This window comes from Entelurus aequoreus, linkage group LG05 (genome assembly GCF_033978785.1).
Source record: "Entelurus aequoreus isolate RoL-2023_Sb linkage group LG05, RoL_Eaeq_v1.1, whole genome shotgun sequence".
In the NCBI taxonomy this organism is placed as follows: Eukaryota; Metazoa; Chordata; class Actinopteri; order Syngnathiformes; family Syngnathidae; genus Entelurus; species Entelurus aequoreus.
The window spans coordinates 71,070,299-71,090,728 of NC_084735.1; the positions used below are offsets into that span (position 1 = coordinate 71,070,299).

At 39.6% G+C, this 20,430-nt stretch overlaps 1 protein-coding gene across 4 annotated transcripts in view; it reads right to left on the reverse strand.

The window, feature by feature from the left end:
* cpeb4b (cytoplasmic polyadenylation element binding protein 4b) overlaps positions 1-20,430 on the reverse strand; it is a 90,604-nt gene that overhangs the window by 51,880 nt on the left and 18,294 nt on the right. For 3 of the 4 annotated variants that reach the window (XM_062048788.1, XM_062048791.1, XM_062048789.1), the window contains one exon: positions 6,288-7,507. In XM_062048788.1, coding sequence (XP_061904772.1) covers positions 6,288-7,507 — 1,220 coding nt within the window. Of the gene's footprint in view, positions 1-6,287; positions 7,508-8,196; positions 8,623-20,430 lie in introns of those variants that run through there. The other variant, XM_062048790.1, reaches the window with a different exon arrangement.

A 20,430-nucleotide genomic window follows, 5' to 3' on the forward strand; every position in this document is an offset into this window, starting at 1 on the left:
AATCAGTGTCATCTCACAAGACCCTCAGGTGCCGTGAATGTCAATCAAGTGACGTCATAGTGAAGATTGATGATCGCTCATTTTTAGGTCTGTTTTTTTAATGCCTGGCTGGCGATCGACTGACACACCCTCTACGATCGACCGGTAGCTCGCGATCGGCGTAATGGGCACCCCTGATCTAAACTATATAATTGTTGTGAAATATATGTGTAAAGTAAATTATATTTATATAGCATTTTTCTCTAGTGACTCAAAGCGCTTTACATAGTGAAACCCATTATCTAAGTTGCAATTAAACCAGTGTGGTTTGCACTGGGAGCAGGTGGGTAAAGTATCTTGCCCTAGGAAACAACGGCAGTGACTAAGATGGCGGCGGAAGCGGGTATCGAGCTCGGAACCCTAAACTTGCTGGCACGGCCACTCTACCAACCGAGCCAGTTATGCTCTCTTAAATGATGTTAGGGTTGCACAGTAGACAATATATGATACAGATGATATACATTGGGGCCGACAATAGAGATTTTAATACTGTCGATATATTGTGATAATGCATGTTGATGACATAAGAAATTAACTTGCGTGAAGTCACAGAGACCGGAAGTGCAACTCTCGTTTTGTCTTTATCATTAAAAAATACTGTAAAACCATTACAAATTAAAACGGAAGAAGATAATCATATTTAAACACTCAATAATAAGAACCGCCAACAATACTCAATTTAAATTTCATGACTTGAATATCAACCACTTATTAGTGATAGTCATTATAAGCGCTAGCGCAGACAAACTGTAGCGGCGCCATCATCACTACTGTGTGTCCCTATGTTTACACCGTGTGGTCTGCTGCCTTCTTGCCATTTGGGGCCCGGGAATGGCGAGAACAACACGAAAAGACGCTTAGTCCCCCTACTGCCTATTATCTTTACAAGTATTATGGTCATTCCTTATCTAAATGGGAACATAGGAACATCCTAGAAGTCAGCATCTTAATGACAGCACACATTTCATCTAGTGTGTGTGTGACAATCATTGGTACTTTAACCTTTAATCTTTCATTTGCAGCACAGTAAATGATATTTTATTATGTTTGCTGTCTCTCATGGAGTTTACAGTGTAATAATCAGCGAAGAAAAAAAACGCAAATGTAATGCCTTTTTGAAATTACGCAGCGTATGCTTAAAATGATCAAAATACGTAAATATGAAAGCTTATTATAAATGTGCCCGCTACTACATTACATATATACAAAACCTCAATGGAGGTGTTTGGATGTTTTTTTAAGGTCTTTATAGGCTCCATTGTAGTATGTATTTAATATTTACAATGCAAACAAAAAAAACATAATTTCTCTTATGATTGTGGCAAAATTCCACGAAACAGTGCAGTTCCCCTTTAAGAAGCCAGAACAATATTAAATGTGTTCTTCTGCCTAGGAAAGTATATATTTTTTGTATATAAGTACTTTTTGATACTGTGATGTTAACAAGGAATTTTCATATCGTTAAACACACCAAAAATGCCAAAAACCATAGAACACTCACTCATGCACGCTAGATGTTATATTATCAACGCAGTTGCTCCCCTAGCCACTTATTATTAACTGACAACCACCACCTGCAAACAGAAATAAAGAGCAAGTCAAAAGAAGTCACTTGCTCATACATGGGCAAACATGCTACGTACGTTACATAACTATAATGTGATTGCTCCTCCCCCGTTATTAACGATAACCGCCACCCTACATGCAATAGAAATAGAACTCGAAGTAAGTCACATACAAAAAGGCAATTTGCTGCAATTCTGTATCATTGGCACCAGAAAACAGGCCTGGAGAGAGCACTGTGCGTGCCCAAGTCTTGGCATGGTTGACATGGCCCAGTGTGAGTGCGCCCTAAATCTGTTGTGTCGGTGCTAAAAAGGAAACTACATAAGGCTGAAGAAGACAAAACAAGTGTGGCAACACTTCCTCGTGTTTTCGATTTAATACAGAGAGATGCTAGGACCCAAGGCACAATGGTTGCCAAACAGGCTGCCTTTTGCAAGCTACTGTCTGCAAGCCACAGTCACTACTTTTTCATCAGGTCACACATACAAACCAGGATGATCGTCCTTGTGATTTCCCCAAACCAAACTGAAAGCAGAATAAAGTAATTTAGGGCAACCCCTTAGCAATTATATCAAAGACTTGTGAAAAGATCTCACACAAAAATCTCACTTTAAAAGTGGATACCGTATATTAGGTCTCTTATTCTGTAAAATGCACACTAATGTTATAGTACACTAATAAACCAAATTACAAAAGTACAAACCTATTTAAGGGAAAAAAGGCTTGTTTGTCAAAGTTGTTCTTTGTAAATGGGTTAGACTTGCATAATTTCGAGAGCTTTTGCACACACACAAACAAGTGGAGTAAGGGTCAGTTAGTGCCCATCCTCCATGTGTCCTTGCCATATGAAGAAGGCAGAGGACAATGCTATCCTGCTCGATCTGTTTCATCACAGGGAAAGACAGCCACATGCTACAGCTAGTGTAGCTTCGGCTTAAATCAGACCAGGGGATTTAGTGATGAGATTGTTAATTGTGTCAAGACGAATGCAGAATTATCAGAGTTGATATTATTGTTCACAGTTTGAAAGCAAAAATAAAGACAATTGAATGAGCAAGCTAAGGGCATGTTGAGACATGTCAGGACAATGTCTTTGCTGCTTGGCTCAAAGGTACAATGTGAGTCATTATTCATCATTGCAACTCGGGAGGAGCCTTAAAAGGTCAAAAACAATATGTAACGCAACACTGTTCAACCTCTGATTTGTTATCATTTTAAAGCAATTAACGCAGAGCCTTTGTTTTACGGTCAACCTTTTTGCATGACGACACAAGGCTACTGCTATGTCGAACAAATAGGTAACAGTTCCGGGTCTACGGTTATCATTAAAACCTTTGTGTCAACACTGGTACCCATCTGTGGTGACATGTCGACAACAATTAGGGATAGGTACCGAATTTAGTACTTTTATAGGCACAGACTTAATTTTGTCAGTGCTACCGGTATCGAGTCACGACGCACTTGACATCATGTCCGGTTGCAGACTCGACCAGCTCAAACACTTGGCAAGCAAACAAGCACTCAAGCAGCACATGGAGAGGATTTTTCATGCCAACAAAGCAAATTTGCCTGATAAGAAAACACTCAAACGTACAGTAAAGCCTGGTATATACGCTTGCGTCTCGTAATTTGCATAAACAACGCTGTCTCGCTTCTCCCCCTGCGTACCCTCCCGCAGACCCAGACTTACACCTCCCAAAAATGCTAGCTTTGCGTTAGCAGCTACACGGGTCGCGGAGCTGTGAGTGGTCAGCTTTTATAACATAAACACATACAAGTACTGAAAATTGGTACCGTAGCGTACCAGAATCGATTCCCGCGTACCAGGATTGGTAGCAAATCTATTCAAAATGTGAAAGGTACCAAAAAGGTACTATCCCTAATAACAATACACAAAAAACTGAACAAAGGCGAAAAAAGCTAAATCATTAAGTATAGATCACAGGTATCAAACTCAAGGCCCGGGGGCCAGATCTGGCCCGCCACATCCAATTGTGGCACTCAAAAACCTGCAAAAAATCTGTCAATAAAATACTTCATTTATTTTACTAAATATATTTGTTCTTTCGAGTTTGACAAAAAAAAATTGCATATCTTTTCAACTTTAACATTATCTGATTGTGCCAAATATTATATACTGTACTACAAAAATATATTTTGTTAAGAAAAAAATAAATACTAACTGCTTGTCACCTTTACTCATGATTTCAAAGCAAGTTATTCAGTTGTACTTAAAAAATCCTAATAATCAAATGCATTGGCATTGTGTGATATCATGAAGTGATTATACATTTATTTTAGTGCTGTCAAATTATATATTTTTTGGTCTCACAATGTTTGCCGTAGTCTGACTATATGTACTTTTAAAAGGGGCCATATTATGCAAAACAACATTTCTAACCAGATGGTACCAATTTATGTGTATTTGGTATCCCCTAAATCCAGAAAATTTGAAATCAAACCGTGGAGACATTGCAGATATTTATAAAATAATTTTGCCTTCCTTCATACGAGCTACTTGGAATTTGCTCTGTCCTGTGACGTTTTCTGCCTTTTTGCGAGTCCGCCATTGTAGTCCACCCTGCAGTCAATAAACTTATTTTTCGCTGTCCTCTCGTTGAGGGGCATCCTCTGCCGTTAGCATTTCTAATACAAAGTAGTGTATTGTTCGAACTTCTGTCAGTAGCCCAGCTATGGAAGCACTAAAAACAACAACAAAGATGACGTGGAAAAGACGCAGTCGAAGTGGAACCACATAAATAAGACCTCCCACAAAACAGCGCACCCTGAAGAGCCGGTCAAAAAGCGGCTTTAATGCGGTTTGTAAGACAAAATCTATGCAACATTTCCACCAAATAACCATATGTAGACAAGTGTTTTTCAAACCTTTTTCACAAAGTGCCACCTCAGAAAAAACTTGGCTCGCCAGGTACCACCATAACGACCAACATTAAAACACAGTAGCGAAGTAGGCCTAAGTATTTATCAAAAACAAAACAGAGGTTTTATTTAACGTGTGTATTTAATATTTTTGGCCAATGTAAAATGACATACAGTTTGAACAGTAACACTGTATTTGCATATAGGAAAATAAAACACAGTACTTTAATCAAGCGATTCTTTGGTGTACCACTAGTTTGAGATGTAGACCACAAAGAAGTGTTTTAAATGTCGAAAAAAATCATAATATGACCCCTTTAATATGTACGGCTACCAAACTTTGCTATGCTACTACTGTGTCGCATTGAGATCGATTTCAACGTCTGCGGTTATAAGCCCATTTGTCTTAATGTTAAGCTTTTTTGTGTAGATGCTTACTGAGCTGAAATCTCTCTCAAGATTTAACTGTTTGACTGAAAATGCTTTATTTGACGAAGCTATTCTAATGCTATGTCATATTGATGTCCATTTCTGGTTTTGACTTTCATCACAATTCTTCAGGCTCTAATTTAGATGCTCACTGAGCTGGAGTGTCATGTAATCTGATTAAGTGTTGCAAGATTGACACCCGGCCATGATGGGCACAGGCATATTCTTTGTGGATATTTGTGCGAGTTTACAAATTTTAGAGAATATTTGCCAGTCCGCTGTGAATACGAATGAATTAATATGAATGTGGCAAATGAGTGTGGGTGTAAGGGTTGTGGCTACAAAGACAACAAAAAGGAAGTGATTGTGCACTTATATTAAGTGCATATGTAATAATGAATTCCAAATACCTGGTTTTGACAGAAGACTACCAGAAAATAAAGACAAAAGGTGGCGGTTGCTGTGTACAGTAGTTAGAGAGGTCATGAGGCTGAGCTGGGGAGCATCATCCCTCAAGCCCCACCCTCCTTGTACTACACATTCAATCATCCTGGCGAATCAATACAATGAATTTATCTTCATGCTCCCTTTACCGTCAATCCTAATCAGGCCTTTCCTGCAATTATGTGTGCACTTTACAGTTTTTCTTATAGAAATTGAATAAATACACTAGACTACCAGATGCATACCGGTTTATTAATAAACAAAATCATGAGTTTGCATTTCTATGGATACAATATTGTTGATACCTTGTAGTACATAACAAGTATAATAGTTATTTACTTAAATCACAGTAAGTGCATGAACTCTCGTTTTATCCTATACCCTTCACTGCATCCTTGATATGTGGCACACTGCAACGTTGCAGTGACACAAGCACATTAGTCACCACAGACACGCAATGCAAGCACAGAAGAACGGGGAAAAAACAGATTTATAAGCCCACACATCAAGCGACGCGCCTTGTTAATTCCTGCACAACCCCCTCCCTAAATAGCAGCGGTATCACCTTTACGGTTGTAAATTACCATTGAACGTGGGATAGTGTTTTATTTATTATCCTGTCATGTATGTGGCATCCTCTATCAACTGTGGTCAAAGAGCTTTGAAAGACACACATGTAATACAGATACACTCAAAGCTTTATAATCATTACATTGTTGCTAAATCCCGCTCTTGCCTCTGCAAAGATGGTTGACGGCGGCCATGTTTCTCAACCAATATTGCTCGTATTTCAGACTTGCGCCTGTCGGTCCCAATTTTTACAACTATTTGGATAAACAACCTTATGTTTTACACAACTGTATTAATTAAGATACATTCAACTCAAGCGATAATGTAAAATGAAAGCACTATGTATGACTTTAACGTACCTGGAAAGGGAAGATGTTATCACTGCGTCCGACGCCATCATCCATCCAGGATTTGGGATTGAAGCCCCCGGGGTTGTTGCGAGGGTACTTCTGGGACGCAACGTGGTTGTTCAGGAAGGTCTTCTTCAGCGGAGAGATAGAGTTGATAGGGGTCATACCGCCATTGAGGCCTCTGCGATAATCTCGGCCCTGAGATCCTCCCCAGCCGCCGCCGCCACTTCCGTACCCACCTCCAGGACTCCAGGAGGTAGAGGACCCCGGGGAAGGCGAGGGGCTCTGGTAGCTGGCCGGCCCCCAGGGCGAGGGGGGCTTGCTCAGGCTGTTGGACAAATGCGGCAACTGGTTGAAGGCCGGATTCCTGTGCGGGAAGGGCGGAGGAGGGTGCGGCGAGGCGGGCGAGCGCCGGTGCTGCTGGTGTTGGTTGTGGGGGTGCTGGAAGTGGGGGTGCGGCGGGGGTGCCGGGTGGTGCTGCGAGAGGGCGGCGCCTGGTCCTATTTGAGGGGAAAAGTTGCCGCCGAACCCCGGGCTGACGTGGTGCGAGAAATTCTGGAACAGCAGCGGCCCGTTGTTGGCGGAGGCTGGGTTGAAGAAGCTGACGTCCTCGTTGATGATGGTCGACGGCGCCGGCGGGATGGCCGCCGACCAGTTGTTGAAGCCGGTGAGCGACGATGAGGTGGTACTGGATTGGACCGGGCCCCCTAGACCAGATGTCTCCTGGTAGTCAAAGCCTGTCAGCACAGGAGACTCCAGACGGATCTGCTTGTCTTTCCCGGCATCAGGCACACCGTTGTCCGTCTTGCCTTCCTCCGACCGGCCCTTCTCCAGTTCTGAGATGATGATGCCGCCGCCTCCTCCGCCGTCCTGGTGACTCCCGGGGGACAGCTGCTTTTCTTGCGTTTCTTGCATTTCTTGCTGCTGCGCTTTGGGCTTGTCGGGCCCCCCCAGTATTTCATCCTGCACGCTGCTGTGGGTGGCAGAGGCCGGGAAGAGCCAGGGAGAGCCCGCCGTGGTGCCATTTCCCGCGGCTGTGGTGCTGTTTATGAACGCAGCGGGGCTCTGCGACACATTCTGGTGGTGGTGTGGGGGCTGCAGATGCGGGTGGATTCGGACCGGGAATGCGGACTTGTTGCCAGTGTTGTTTTGAACTAGGACTCCAAAGCCGTAATCCCCCATTTGTTTGCTCCCCCCACACACAAATAGTATCCCGTGATCGTTTGGTCCTATGGAGAGAAGAGCACACAGCAAGCACGATAAGCAGTCACTACAAATTTTTAATTCTCCCTACTGGATTTTTACTTTACCCATTTATAGAATTCCCAGATATATGGCGACCAACCCCACTGAGCCCATCCTCACCCTGACCAAATTAGCTGTTTTAACGCTTGTGTGCAAAGCAAACATTATACATCTTCGGCTAATTATAACCGCATGACGTTGCCAACTTGTCCACGGACAGCTGAGCTGCTGGCAGCCAATATGCTGCTTTAACTCTTAGCTCTGATGTGACGAGGCGACACATTTGCTATTTTGGAGACGTTTGCTTGACGCAAACTGACACGCCAGGTTTTTTGTTTTGTTGTTTTTTAAGGGAAACGCCGTGACGACGTTTTAAATGACTTAACAATTTTGACGTGTGGAGATACTTGAAACAAAATAAAACCAAAGAAACATAAAAAATACGTACGACCTTGTTTGACAGCTGTCAAGACTCTCCTCTTTCATCGGCTAGCTAAAGAAATACGCACCGTGAAGATGTACTCATGGTTTTGATCGTTAATAAAATGACAAAGAAACGATTTGTAACCGGTTAAAAAAACTGACGGGCTAATATGGGTTAGTACTAGCTATAGCTTTGTAGCTTCTAGCTGTTAGCATGCTAGCTGGCTGCGATCGAATATAAATGTTTCACCTTCTGATCACCACCTCCGACCTCTTTGTCGAGAACCTTCCGTCGGCTTGACAGCAAGGTGTCGTCCCTGGAAGGATGTCTTCGATGCAGGCAGGGGGCGATTTAAAAAGCTGAGTGCTGTCGGTCAGCTTTTTTTTTTTTTCTCTCTTCCTCCCTTCTCTTGACGTGTCCTGCCTGCTCAATGACACCGCTCTGCCTGCACTGTGGACCGTGTCATCCGAGGGCTTCGTGGCAACGCGTCAAATGCACTCCGCTGCGGATGGGTCACGAGTCTTATTCGGTCGCTTTCATTTTTTGCTTCAATATTTTTTGGGTTAATCTGCCTGCTTCCTTGTGTGCGTGTGTGCGCGCTCTTTGGCTGCCCCCCTCTACTGAAGCCGACCGTGGCCGAATGACAGTGAGGGATCAGCCGAAACACACTTCCGCTTCTGGCTCCGCCTCTTCCCCTGCGTCCACGCCCACCGGCAGCCACACCTCGGCCTTTTATTGGCTGAAAAACCGGCAGCTTCGCTCTGACCCCGCCTACTATCCTCCCAAAGATGCATGAACAATACACTCATGATTTTTCACTAGAAGGGCACAAACGATCTGATGGAATTTTTTTTATTATTAGCACGACCTGTCTTTTGATAAATCCGCCGTGTTAAAAATAATAGAGGAGGCAGTGTACTATTTTTTTTTCTATTAATATTTTAATCTGTCAATAGCACTTGCACACAGAAGGTGGAATATTTTAATATCATAATTTCTCTAAATGCTTTGAATTCAGTTTGCATTGCATATTTTTTAGTATTTCCTACACTGCAAAAAAGACCTGTCAATATATAAGGTAAAACGACTACATTTTAGGAAAAAATACTAAAAACTAGTGAAGTGAATCATATTTATATAGCACTTTTCTCTAGTGACTCAAAGCGCTTTACATAGTGAAACCCCAATATCTAAGTTACATTTAAACCAGTGTGGTTGGCACTGGGAGCAGGTGGGTAAAGTGTCTTGCCCAAGGACACAACGGCAGTGACTAGGATGGCGGAAGCTGGGATCGAACCTGCAACCCTCAGGTTATATACCGCCCCAACTAGTCAAGTTAACTCGCTGCATGGACAGAGAATTGTACTTAAGAAGATTTGTGAATTTAGAAATTAGCATGACTTTTCATTTCAGAAATAAGTATTTTATTCTGAAAACAAGCATTCCCCAACTTGCAATTAGATGTTGCGGAATCTTTAAGCAAGATTTTCTTCTTTGAGGGGTGGAAAAAACAAAATATTTTACTTGAATATTTTCTCAATTTGAAAATTTTTAAACCAGAAGTTAAAAAAAAAAAAAAAACTATTTATGTTCAAATTAAAAAATAGTCCATGATTAAAAATAAGTAAATAGCTCGTACAACTGAATACTTTTCTAAAAATAAAATTATAAATCTTGGCAGGTGACAAATAATTTACAATGGATTTTTTGCAAGCACTCATTACCAAAATACGATTCCTCCTTGCACACAGCTATTTTTTCCAGGTGTTCCTCAAACAGTGGGGCAGGGCACTTGCAGTATAGGTGTCATGTGTAATGCCTGATCGATACACAAGCTTCCAGTGGTGTGCCTTTCGGGCCAGCAAGGCCTTATCTGCTGGCCTAACATAAATCATGATCATAGAATAATAAAAGTTAATTTTAATCTACTTTCCATAAAGTATTCATTATATTTTCTTCATGCCTTGTTAGGCTCCAGTGTTGCTTGTTTTTACATTAGAGCTTTTATCCAATCAGAATTCAGCTAGCTTGTTGCCAGCGCTGTATGAATTCTGCCCGATAGACAGTTGATAAGGCAGTTGCGTTAGCCAATCAGATCTCGAGTTGTTGACAGTAGCCCATCTAGGTAGCCTTACGCTAAACGTGACTGTGACTGGATTTTCACAAGTCACTCCCAAGTGAGAATCCAATCACAAATTGTAATTTTGCGAAAAGCAGGAAGCGGCACCGGAGCCATACCCGGCCAACAGAGAAATCATCGGTTCTCACTTTTTTAACTCACAAAGAAAAAGTTTAAATATTTTATTTATTCATTTTTCCACATTTAATGTGTTAAACAATTATTTACATTTGACAGTACCACACAAGGTATGTTTTAAATGCTAATGCGGGCTAATTGATTTTTAAATGTGCCGAAATATAGCCTGTTTGGTACACTGTAGAGGTGATTCAATGTCCAGTAGTGCGTAAATGTGTTTCTGTATAGCATTTCTCCAGACGTGGTCATGTGGTGACATCAATTACAGTATTTTGAGAGGTATTTATTAAAGTTGGACTAAGTAGGACATCACTGAAGGCCTAGGTGGGAAACGCACAGCCCGCCACTGCAAGCTTCCAGGTACGGGGCCGCAATAATGAATTGATCGACAGTCTGACCAGGGAAATATGAGGAAGTATACATAGTCCTTAGGTTTACTACTGTTGGTAATGAGGGTATGCTATTAAAGTTAAAGTTAAAGTACCAATGATTGTCATACACACACTAGGTGTGGTGAAATTTGTCCTCTGCATTTGACCCATCCCCTTGTTCACCCCCTGGGAGGTGAGGGGAGAAGTGAGCAGCAGCGGTGGCCGCGCCCCGGAATCTGATATATGATATATATACGATAACCTTAGGTAGAATACATTTGAATCAAGTACTACTCAACAGCTAGCTTGACAAATACACATACGTTACCAGGTTATCTATAGAATGGATATTTGACTAAATTGGGGGCCACATTTCCAGAAAGCTAAACACCAGAGAACCAGCGTTCTCTACAGTAGACATTAAATTTTGGTCCATTTAAACTCCGAGAGGGACAAGCGATAGAACATGGATGGATGGATGGATAGATGTTTTGTCAGAGTTACGGGTGCGCTCTGCTGTTTTTGAGGACCTTCTGTAAAAAAGCTACCGGTAGTCAAATATCATCTCTATGACAACACTGTTTTTAAGAATCTCCTGCAAAAATGTGAGTCTCACAAGTTTTTGAAGTGAACTCGCGGGCGAGTTAAATAATGAAAATGATGAAAAAGAGAAAAACTAAAATGCAACCTTGAAGAACACTATTAGTATAACTAAAGAAGTGTAAACAAATAATGACTGACTGCATCTGAAATAAACAAGCTTTAGCAAAATCTTAGTTACATAAAGCACATCACGAAAAAAAAGATTAACTGCCAAATAAAGGGGACTTTCAGGAGTGCCTTGAGGTTATGTAAATCACTAGTTTTGATCCCAGTGTTTTTTGTTTGCTAGCGAGGTTAAAATGTCAATGCAAGGATCTGCCAATGTGTTTACAGTAGCCCAAATTCCTCTATACAACAGGAGCCCTCTAGTGTTTTTAAGAATTTGCTGCAAAAATGTTTGTCTCCTAAGTTTTGAACTGAACTGGGGGACCATAAGGTGTCATTAGATTTGGCTCCGAGCCACCTGTTGAATAACCCTGTTGTGTAGTTTTTAAATTCAGGGGGCGTGAAAAAAAATGACCTCTCCTAGCGGGGAGCGAGATAAAAATAGTTGAGGCACAAGAAGAAATAGGTAATATGGGCCTGAGTTGACCCAGCAATTTTTGGCTTTCTGATGTAGCATCATGATGTGCCTGTTCTTTTTAAAAGGCACCAACATGAAAAAGGGGGAGGAATTAGACCCGGCAAATTTTCCACTTTCAAAGGTATAGCGTCAAAGCCATAGAGTATGAAGTCTTTACACTGCCTGTAAAAGACAACATTTTTTGTATATTTTTCGACATAGGTTGTTTTGTATAAAAGGCACCAACATGGAATGCTAAGAGGAAGCCGACCTGGCAATTTTCTGCCTTTGAAGGTGGCATCACAGCCGATGCGTCTGTAAAAAACTGACCTTTCTTTGCGCTGGCGTTTTAAAGGAAAGTGCTTCTGTGTGCGGAACAAATAATGCATGCAATTATTTTTCGGGTGGGTTTTGCTATGTAAAGTATTCTGCGAGATCTCTGTGTGAAAGGAGTTTATGAAATATTTCCTTAAATAGCAGTCTGCATATACACTGCACCTCAAACAAGACCTGTAATTTGTCCTTCTATGGTGCCAATATGTACTCTAATTAAATTAGTATTCTATGGTGCCAATATGTACTCTAATTAAATTAGTAGTTCAGTTTTCAGTTTATTTCGAACATGCATACAATACGATTACAATGTAATGCATTACATATTTCCAGTTGTTTCATTACGGCACGTCCGGAAGAAGCAGAGCTTATTTGAAGCAGAGTTTATTTAATCCTACCCCTTTTTACATCATAGCAATTGTATCCCATTTCCTTGTTCTCTGTTTGTAACAGAACAGTGAATGAATAAATAATATACCACAAATAAGTAAACAAATATTAAATAATCATTATCTCAAAAAAAAAGGTTCAAGATTATCATTATAGTTGTTCTTCTTTGTACTTTGTGAACACTTATAGTCTGAACAGTCTCTTAAACTGAATCATATTAGTCCTTTGTTTGATTTATTTGCTTAATCCATTCCATAATTGAATTGTATATATGGACATGCTAAAAGTTTTAAGTGTTGTACGCGCATACAAATGTTTTAAATTCGATTTTCCTCTAAGGTTATATTTCTCCTCTTTTGTTGACAAGAATTGTTGTACATTCTTGGGTAGCAGGTTATAGTTCGCTTTGTGCATAATTTTAGCTGTTTGCAAATGCACCAAGTCTTTGAATTTCAATATTTTTGATCCAATAAATAAAGGGTTTGTATATTCTCTTATCCAACCTTGTGTATTATTGTAATTTATGTTTTTAGTAACACCGTTAGTGAATGAAGTGCACATTTGTAGTAGTTTCCCATATTTCTACACAATAACTCAGATATGGTAACACAAGTGAGCAGTAGAGAATATGAAGTGATTTTTGATCCAGAACATATTTCGCTTTATTCATTATTGACGTGTTTCTTGCTATTTTATGTCATATATTTTACATGAGGTTTCCAGTTCATTTTATCATCTATTATTACACCCAAAAATGTGTTTTCTTTTACCCTTTCAATATCTACTCTGCCTATTTGTATTTGTGTTTGACTTTCACTTCTACTGTTACCAAATAATATTATTTTAGTTTTACTGAGATTCAAAGATAGTCTGTTTTTGTCAAACCATCTTTTTAATTTGTTTATTTATTGTTATTTGTATTAGCTTCTGTGTGTTCTCTTCTGAACAAATCGCAGTTGTATAATCTGCCAATAGTACATACTTAAAGTCCTTTGTAACTTTACAAATGTTGTTTGTATTAAGATTGAACAATTTTGGTCCCAGTATTGATCCCTGAGGTACGCTACAAGATATTTTCAGCTCTGTAGACGTGTGTTCGCCTCTCTTGACGTATTGCTTCCTGTTGGTTAATTAGCTTCTAACCCAGTTCAAGACCAACCCTCTGATTTCATACCTTTCTAATTAATTAATTAAGATACTGTGATTAATTGTGTTAAATGATTTTGTTAAATCCATAAACACTGCAGCAGCACATTTTTTGCTATCTTATCGCATTGGTAATCTTTTCCGTTAATTCGATTAATGCCATTGATGTTGAAATTTTGGCTCGGTAGCCATATTAGTTGTCTGTGAGTGTTTGATTTTTATTTATGAATTTGTCCAATCTGTTGTTGAACAGTTTTTCAATAATTTTAGAAAATTGTGGGAGAAACAGGTCTTTAGTTTGTAAATTGGTGTTTGTCACCAGTCTAATAAATTGGTACAATTTTTGCTATTTTCATTTTGTCTGGGAATTTGCCTGTTTAAAATGATATATGTTAAATGTTCTGAAATCTCTTCAATAACCCTTTTTATCGTTTCCATATCAATTGAGTTACAATCAGTTGAGGTCTTGGATTAAAAAATTTTCACAATATTGCTTATTTCCTCTTTTGTCACACCTTCAAGGAACATCGAGTAGGGATTTCTGTCTATAGTGTCATTCAAGTCCTCAACTGACTCGGGATCTGTAATATTTTCCTCCAGATTTGGTCCAATGTTCACAAAGTACTTATTGAAGCTTACAACTACTTCGTTCATATTGTAATTTTTTACATTTCCATCTGAGAAGTATTAAGGATAGTCCTTCTTAGCACCATTTTTAATAATGCTATTTAGGATTGCCCTATGTTGCTCTCATATTGTTTTTGTTTCGATCTAAAAACTGACTGTAATATGCTTTCCTACGTGTTCGTAGTATGCCAGTTAGCTTGTATACGTTTTGGACTTGTTTTCTGCCTCTGTAGATCTTTGTGTTATGAATGTTCAATATAATGTATTCTTCTTGTTGCAAGCATGTTTTAGTCCTTTTGTCATCCATGGTTGATTTTTTTTTTTTTTGCTTCTTACTAAGTTGTTTCAATGGACAGTGTTTGTCATAAAGCATCTCGAAGGTATTAAAAAAAATACCATATGCATCATCTACATCATTTTCACTGTATACATTGTCCCAACTTTGATTCCTCAGATCATTCTTGAAAGCTGTCATACTTTGTTCTGTGCATATTCTTCTATCATCTAGAAAACAAACAAATTGTCCAGTCCCATGTTAAGAGTACTAAAAACTTGAAATGATCTTTTAAAGGGGAACTGCACAATTTGCTCACAATCTTTATGTAAGAGAAAAACACACATTTTTTTCCTTCTTTTTATGCATTCTCAATCATAAATAAATGCAATCAAAAGTCTGCTTACAATAGAGTCTATGGAAGTCGCTCTATTCTGCCTATAAAACCCTTAAAAAAAAACATTTACCTCCATTAATGTTTTATATATATGATGTAAGTATATATGTAATGTAGTAACAGGCACATTAATAATAACGTTAAATATTTACGTATTTTGCTCAATTTAAGCGTACGCGGCGCATTCATTTAAAAAACGCATCACGACATTCGCTTTTTTACGACAACATCACTGATTACTACTCACTGCAGACTTCATGAGAGCCAACATAAAAAAACATCACATACTATACAATGTCTGCTGTCATAAAGATACCAGTTAATAGAATCTTGGGATATTCCTGTTTAGGTGAAGAATGACTAATGATCCTTGTCAAGAAAAGAGGGTGGAACAAAGTGTTTTTTCGTGTCGTTCTCGCCCTTCTCGGGACTAAATTGGCTGTCAAAGTGTACCAGCATGCCGTAAAATGTCCTCATCCTTCTACTTTCCAGGTGAGATGCAATATTTATAATGTACAATAACTTCCACAAGCAAGGAAGCAGCCTACCACTCGATGATGTCAATATAGGCACACAAGCTAGTGATCAGGGCACCGTTATAAATAGTTTGTCTGTGTTAGCACTTAAAATAACAATATCACTAACATTGTTAATATTTAAGTCACGAAATGTAAATGGAGTATTTTTGGCAATTTTTGGATGGTTATTTATTGCGTTTATGGGCGGAATAGAGGACCTACCATTGGCTCCGTTGTAAGTGGACTTTTATTTAGGTTTATTTAAAAATTAGAATGCATTAAAAAAATAGATCCGTCGTCATGTCTTTCATACTGGTTGTGAACAACAGGCAAAAATACAAAAAAGTGCAATTCCCCTTGGAGGTACACTTATTAAAGATACAAAAAAAACCATCTATCTGCGATTAAGCACAATTTTTAATTTTTAAGCACAATTAATTACAAGTTAAAAAGGCTGTTTGCAACTTCCTGACAGTTACATTTTCTTGAAACCATCCATCCATTTTCTACCGCTTTTCTTGAACCAAAAAATACCCCAGCTAATGCGGGTGCATGGGTTATGTACTTACGTAGTTACGTCATTACGTCTGTAACACGTGCTATACATTCCCTTTAACTAAAGACAAAATATGATTAGTCATGATTAAATATTTTAATAGTTCCACAGCCCTGAACAGCAGAGATACAAAGAATCTGGCACCTGTAAAGCTGATGTTTACAGTGGAGTATAAAGAAAAAATCTTAACATGAAAGAAAAAATCATGATCACTGACAACCCAGACCATTGCCTATACATCCTTAAATCTATCCTTGTGGCCGACCCTGTTGCATCCTTATTATCACCTGGAGGTCATCAAGCAGCTTTGGCTCCTGTCAGTCAGCAAATGGATATCTATTAAATCAGTCACCAGCTGGTACATAGGGATAAATGAGTGTTGATAAATGTGTACAAAAAGGATGAGCAGGCAATGGTTAACATTGGCAGGGTCAAGCCGGATTAAAGTAAACTGATTTTAAAAAAAAAAAAAAAAAAGTACAGATGTGAGAGAATGAGGAATAGTGATGCTCCTCCTGTTCATGCTGCATCCGTAACGCATGGCAGGGCGTTTTCTCTCGGTAGATACAGGAAATGGATTTCTAGGACAGCGTAACTGGTCTTACTGGTCTCTGTCAGGAAGACACACCCTTCGCTTCTTTCACTTTCACTCAAAACAAACACACTGTCCACACGAAGCCATTCACAGCCAGCTAGAATGACATTTCCATTCATGGCCGCGTTCCACGTGCATTTCTGCTCCCCAAGACTGAAATATTTGCCATGTGTTCTCCTCTCCTGACCGCAGCCCCTCCCTTGTGCACTCTGCCATAGCCAGGACTGGATAGGTGCTATGAATAAAACATGGAATCCATTAAAAAATTAATCGCCTCTACCTTAGGCATAATTCCGATCGCTCCTAGTGTGCATACTACATGCTGTCTTCTAAATGTATACGCATAACAACGTTTGAATTTGAATTTTTATTTCATTCTGGTCTAAGGTTGAGCTATTCCCTTCCGGTCCGTAGGGCTCATTAAGCTTATTCAGGGAAGTGCACGGATGCTTCTGGAAGGGTTGACTTGCCATGCGGGCCCTTTTGACCTGTCAGCAGTTGTATTTAAGCAAATTTCGTAGTAGTGAGACAAGACTTTTTAAACATTGTAACAAACGTAAATGGGGGGATTTCAATAACAGAGTATGTGTGGTACAAAACATTAATAATCTTAATTATTAAATACTTGTCTCACCTGCACTTTGTCCTCCTATCTACTGCATCTTGGGGTCACAATTAGCATATGTGACACGTATACAGTACGTCTGAATGTCAGTATCAGATTACCATAGTTTTCATCAAATGAAATGGCTATGATTTTAAATGATTTAATAATTAGTTCACCCATTATTAGGCAAAGGATGTATTTAATACACGGAAGGTTCAAAGGGTTCAATCAGCGATTCTTTTTTAAAATCAGATTAATCACACTTTTGAATTTAGATGAATCACAATTCATTACAGGTTATTACTCGCTAGGATACCTTTAAAAGCCTACTGAAACCCACTACTACCGACCACGCAGTCTGATAGTTTATATATCAATGATGAAATCTTAACATTGCAACACATGCCAATACGGCCGGGTTAACTTATAAATTGCAATTTTAAATTTTGCGCCACACTTCCGGCTGAAAACGTCTAGATATGACGACGTATGCGCGTGACGGAATCAGTTGATGCGGAAGTATTGGTACCCCATTGAATACAATACAAAAAAGCTCTGTTTTCATTTCAAAATTCCACAGTATTCTGGACATCTGTGTTGGTAAATCTTTTGCAATTTGTTTAATGCACAATGGAGACTGCAAAGAAGAAAGTTGTAGGTGGGATCGGTGTATTAGCGGCGGACAACAGCAACACAACCAGGAAGACAGAGATGGATAGCAGACGCGTTAGCCGCCGAACTCACCTTAACTTCCTCCGTCTCGCCGATCGCATCTGTGATCGGGTGAAGTCCTTCGTCGCACCGTCGATCGCTGGAACGCAGGTGAGCACGGGTGTTGATGAGCAGATGAGGGCTGGCTGGCGTAGGTGGATAGCTAATGTTTTTAGCATAGCTCTGTGATGTCCGGTTGCTAAGTTAGCTTCAATGGCGTCGTTAGCAACAGCATTGTTAACCTTCGCCAGGCTGGAAAGCATTAACCGTGTATTTACATGTCCCTGGTTCAATAGTATTGTTGATCTTCTGTCTATCCTTCCAGTCAGGGATTTATTTATTTTGTTTCTATATGCAGTTAAGCACGATGCTATCACGTTAGCTCCGTAGCTAAAGTGTTTCGACGATGTATTGTCGTGGAGATAAAAGTCACTGTGAATGTCCATTTCGCGTTCTCGACTCTCATTTTCAAGAGGATATAGTATCCGAGGTGGTTTGAAATACAAATCCGTGATCCACAATAGAAAAAGGAGAGAGTGTGGAATCCAATGAGCCAGCTTGTACCTAAGTTACGGTCAGAGCGAAAAAAGATATGTCTTGCACTGCATTCTAGTACTTCACTCGAACGTTCCTCATCCACGAATCTTTCATCCTCGCTCAAATTAATGGGGTAATCGTCGCTTTCTCGGTCCGAATCGCTCTAGCCGCGTTGAAAACAATAGGAAAATGTGAGGAGCCTTTCAATTGACTATGTCACGCTACTTCCGGTAGGGAAGGCTTTCTCTTATCAGATACCAAAAGTTGCGATCTTTATCGTCGTTGTTCTCTACTAAATCCTTTCAGCAAAAATATGGCAATATCGCGAAATGATCAAGTATGACACATAGAATGGATCTGCTATCCCCGTTTAAATAAAAAAAATTCATTTCAGTAGGCCTTTAAACTTAAAAAAATACCCCAATATTTGGACAAAAATGCAATTTTATATATCAGAATCTCATCCAGGAACATTTTTAAAATGTTTTACTTGAATGTACGTCATTTATTTCCTCAAAACTTGCTAACACGTTTATCGAAAGTCCTATCAGGGTTTATTTTGAAGTGAAATTAGCCAGTGAGGACACCAGTTGGAGTCTTGGTGGTAACCAGGTAATCTGTGTATGACATGATTAATGCGATATTTTCTGTGATTAATCACATGAGTTAAGTGGTTATTTTTAACAACCCTACATATAATATGTAACACATCATAACATAACACAGTGGTAGCTCAACTGGTCTAAGGTTGAGCTATTCCCTTATGGTCCCTAGGGCTCATTAAGCTCATTCAAGAAAGTGCAAGGATGCTTCTGGAAGGGCTGACTTGCTATGCCGGCCCTTTTGACCTGTCTGCAGTTGTATTCAAGCAAATTACGTAGCAGTGAGACAAGACCTTTTAAACATTTTAACAAACGTGACTTGTCCAGGGTGTACCCCGCCTTCCGCCCGATTGTAGCTGAGATAAGCTCCAGCGCCCCCCGCGACCCCGAAGGGAATAAGCGGTAGAAAATGGATGGATGGATGGATGAATGGGGGGATTTTAATAACAGACTTGTGTCTGTGTGGTACAAAACATTAATAATCCTTGTCTTCGGCCCACAGAAGCAAAGACAAACTATTATTAGTAACCTTAGAGACTATCGTACGGAAACCTAGTGATTAGATTCAAAATCTTGGGGTAACAATGGACTCGGATTTTAACTTTAGCAGGCACATCAGCAGCTTTTTACCACCTGAAAAACATTGCCAAAATCAAAGGAATGATGTCTAAACCAGACTTAGAAAGACTAATTAATCCATGCCTTTTTTCCAGAAGGTTAGACCACTGTAATGGCCTTCTCACTGGGCTCTCTAAACGAGCTATAAAGCAGATGAAGTACATCCAGAATGCTGCTGCTCGAGTCCTGATTAGAACCAGGAAATACGACCATATAAGTACAGTACTTAGGTCAGTGCACTGGTTTCCTGTTGCTCAGACAATATACTTTAAAAACAGCTCTCCTTGTGAACAAGTCTTTTCATGGTCTTGTGCCAAAGTACATCTCTGACATGTTAGAACCATATGAACTATCTCGAGCTCTGAGAACCTCAGATAGTGCTCCCCTTCTGGTGCCTAGACTCAGGACCAAACATGGTGAAACTATTTCAGTTTTATGCTCCTAAAATCTGGAATGCTCTTCCTGAAAATGTGAGACAGGCCTCAATGTTGGCAATCCAGCCTGAAAACACTTGTATTAAATTGTGCATATGACAACTGAAAGTATTTTATCTACAACATTTGATTGATTTTAATTAATTCTGATTGTTTTGATGAAGATTTTATTTTCTGATTTCAATTTGAATTATATCTCCTTCTTTTAAATTTCTGTAAAGCACTTTGAATTGCCTTGTGTACAAATTGTGCTCTATAAATAGAATTGCCTTGCCTTGCCTAACTGTTGTGTCAAAAAAAAGTATACTTTAGTTTTCACTAAAAATATTAGATGAGCGTCGTAAA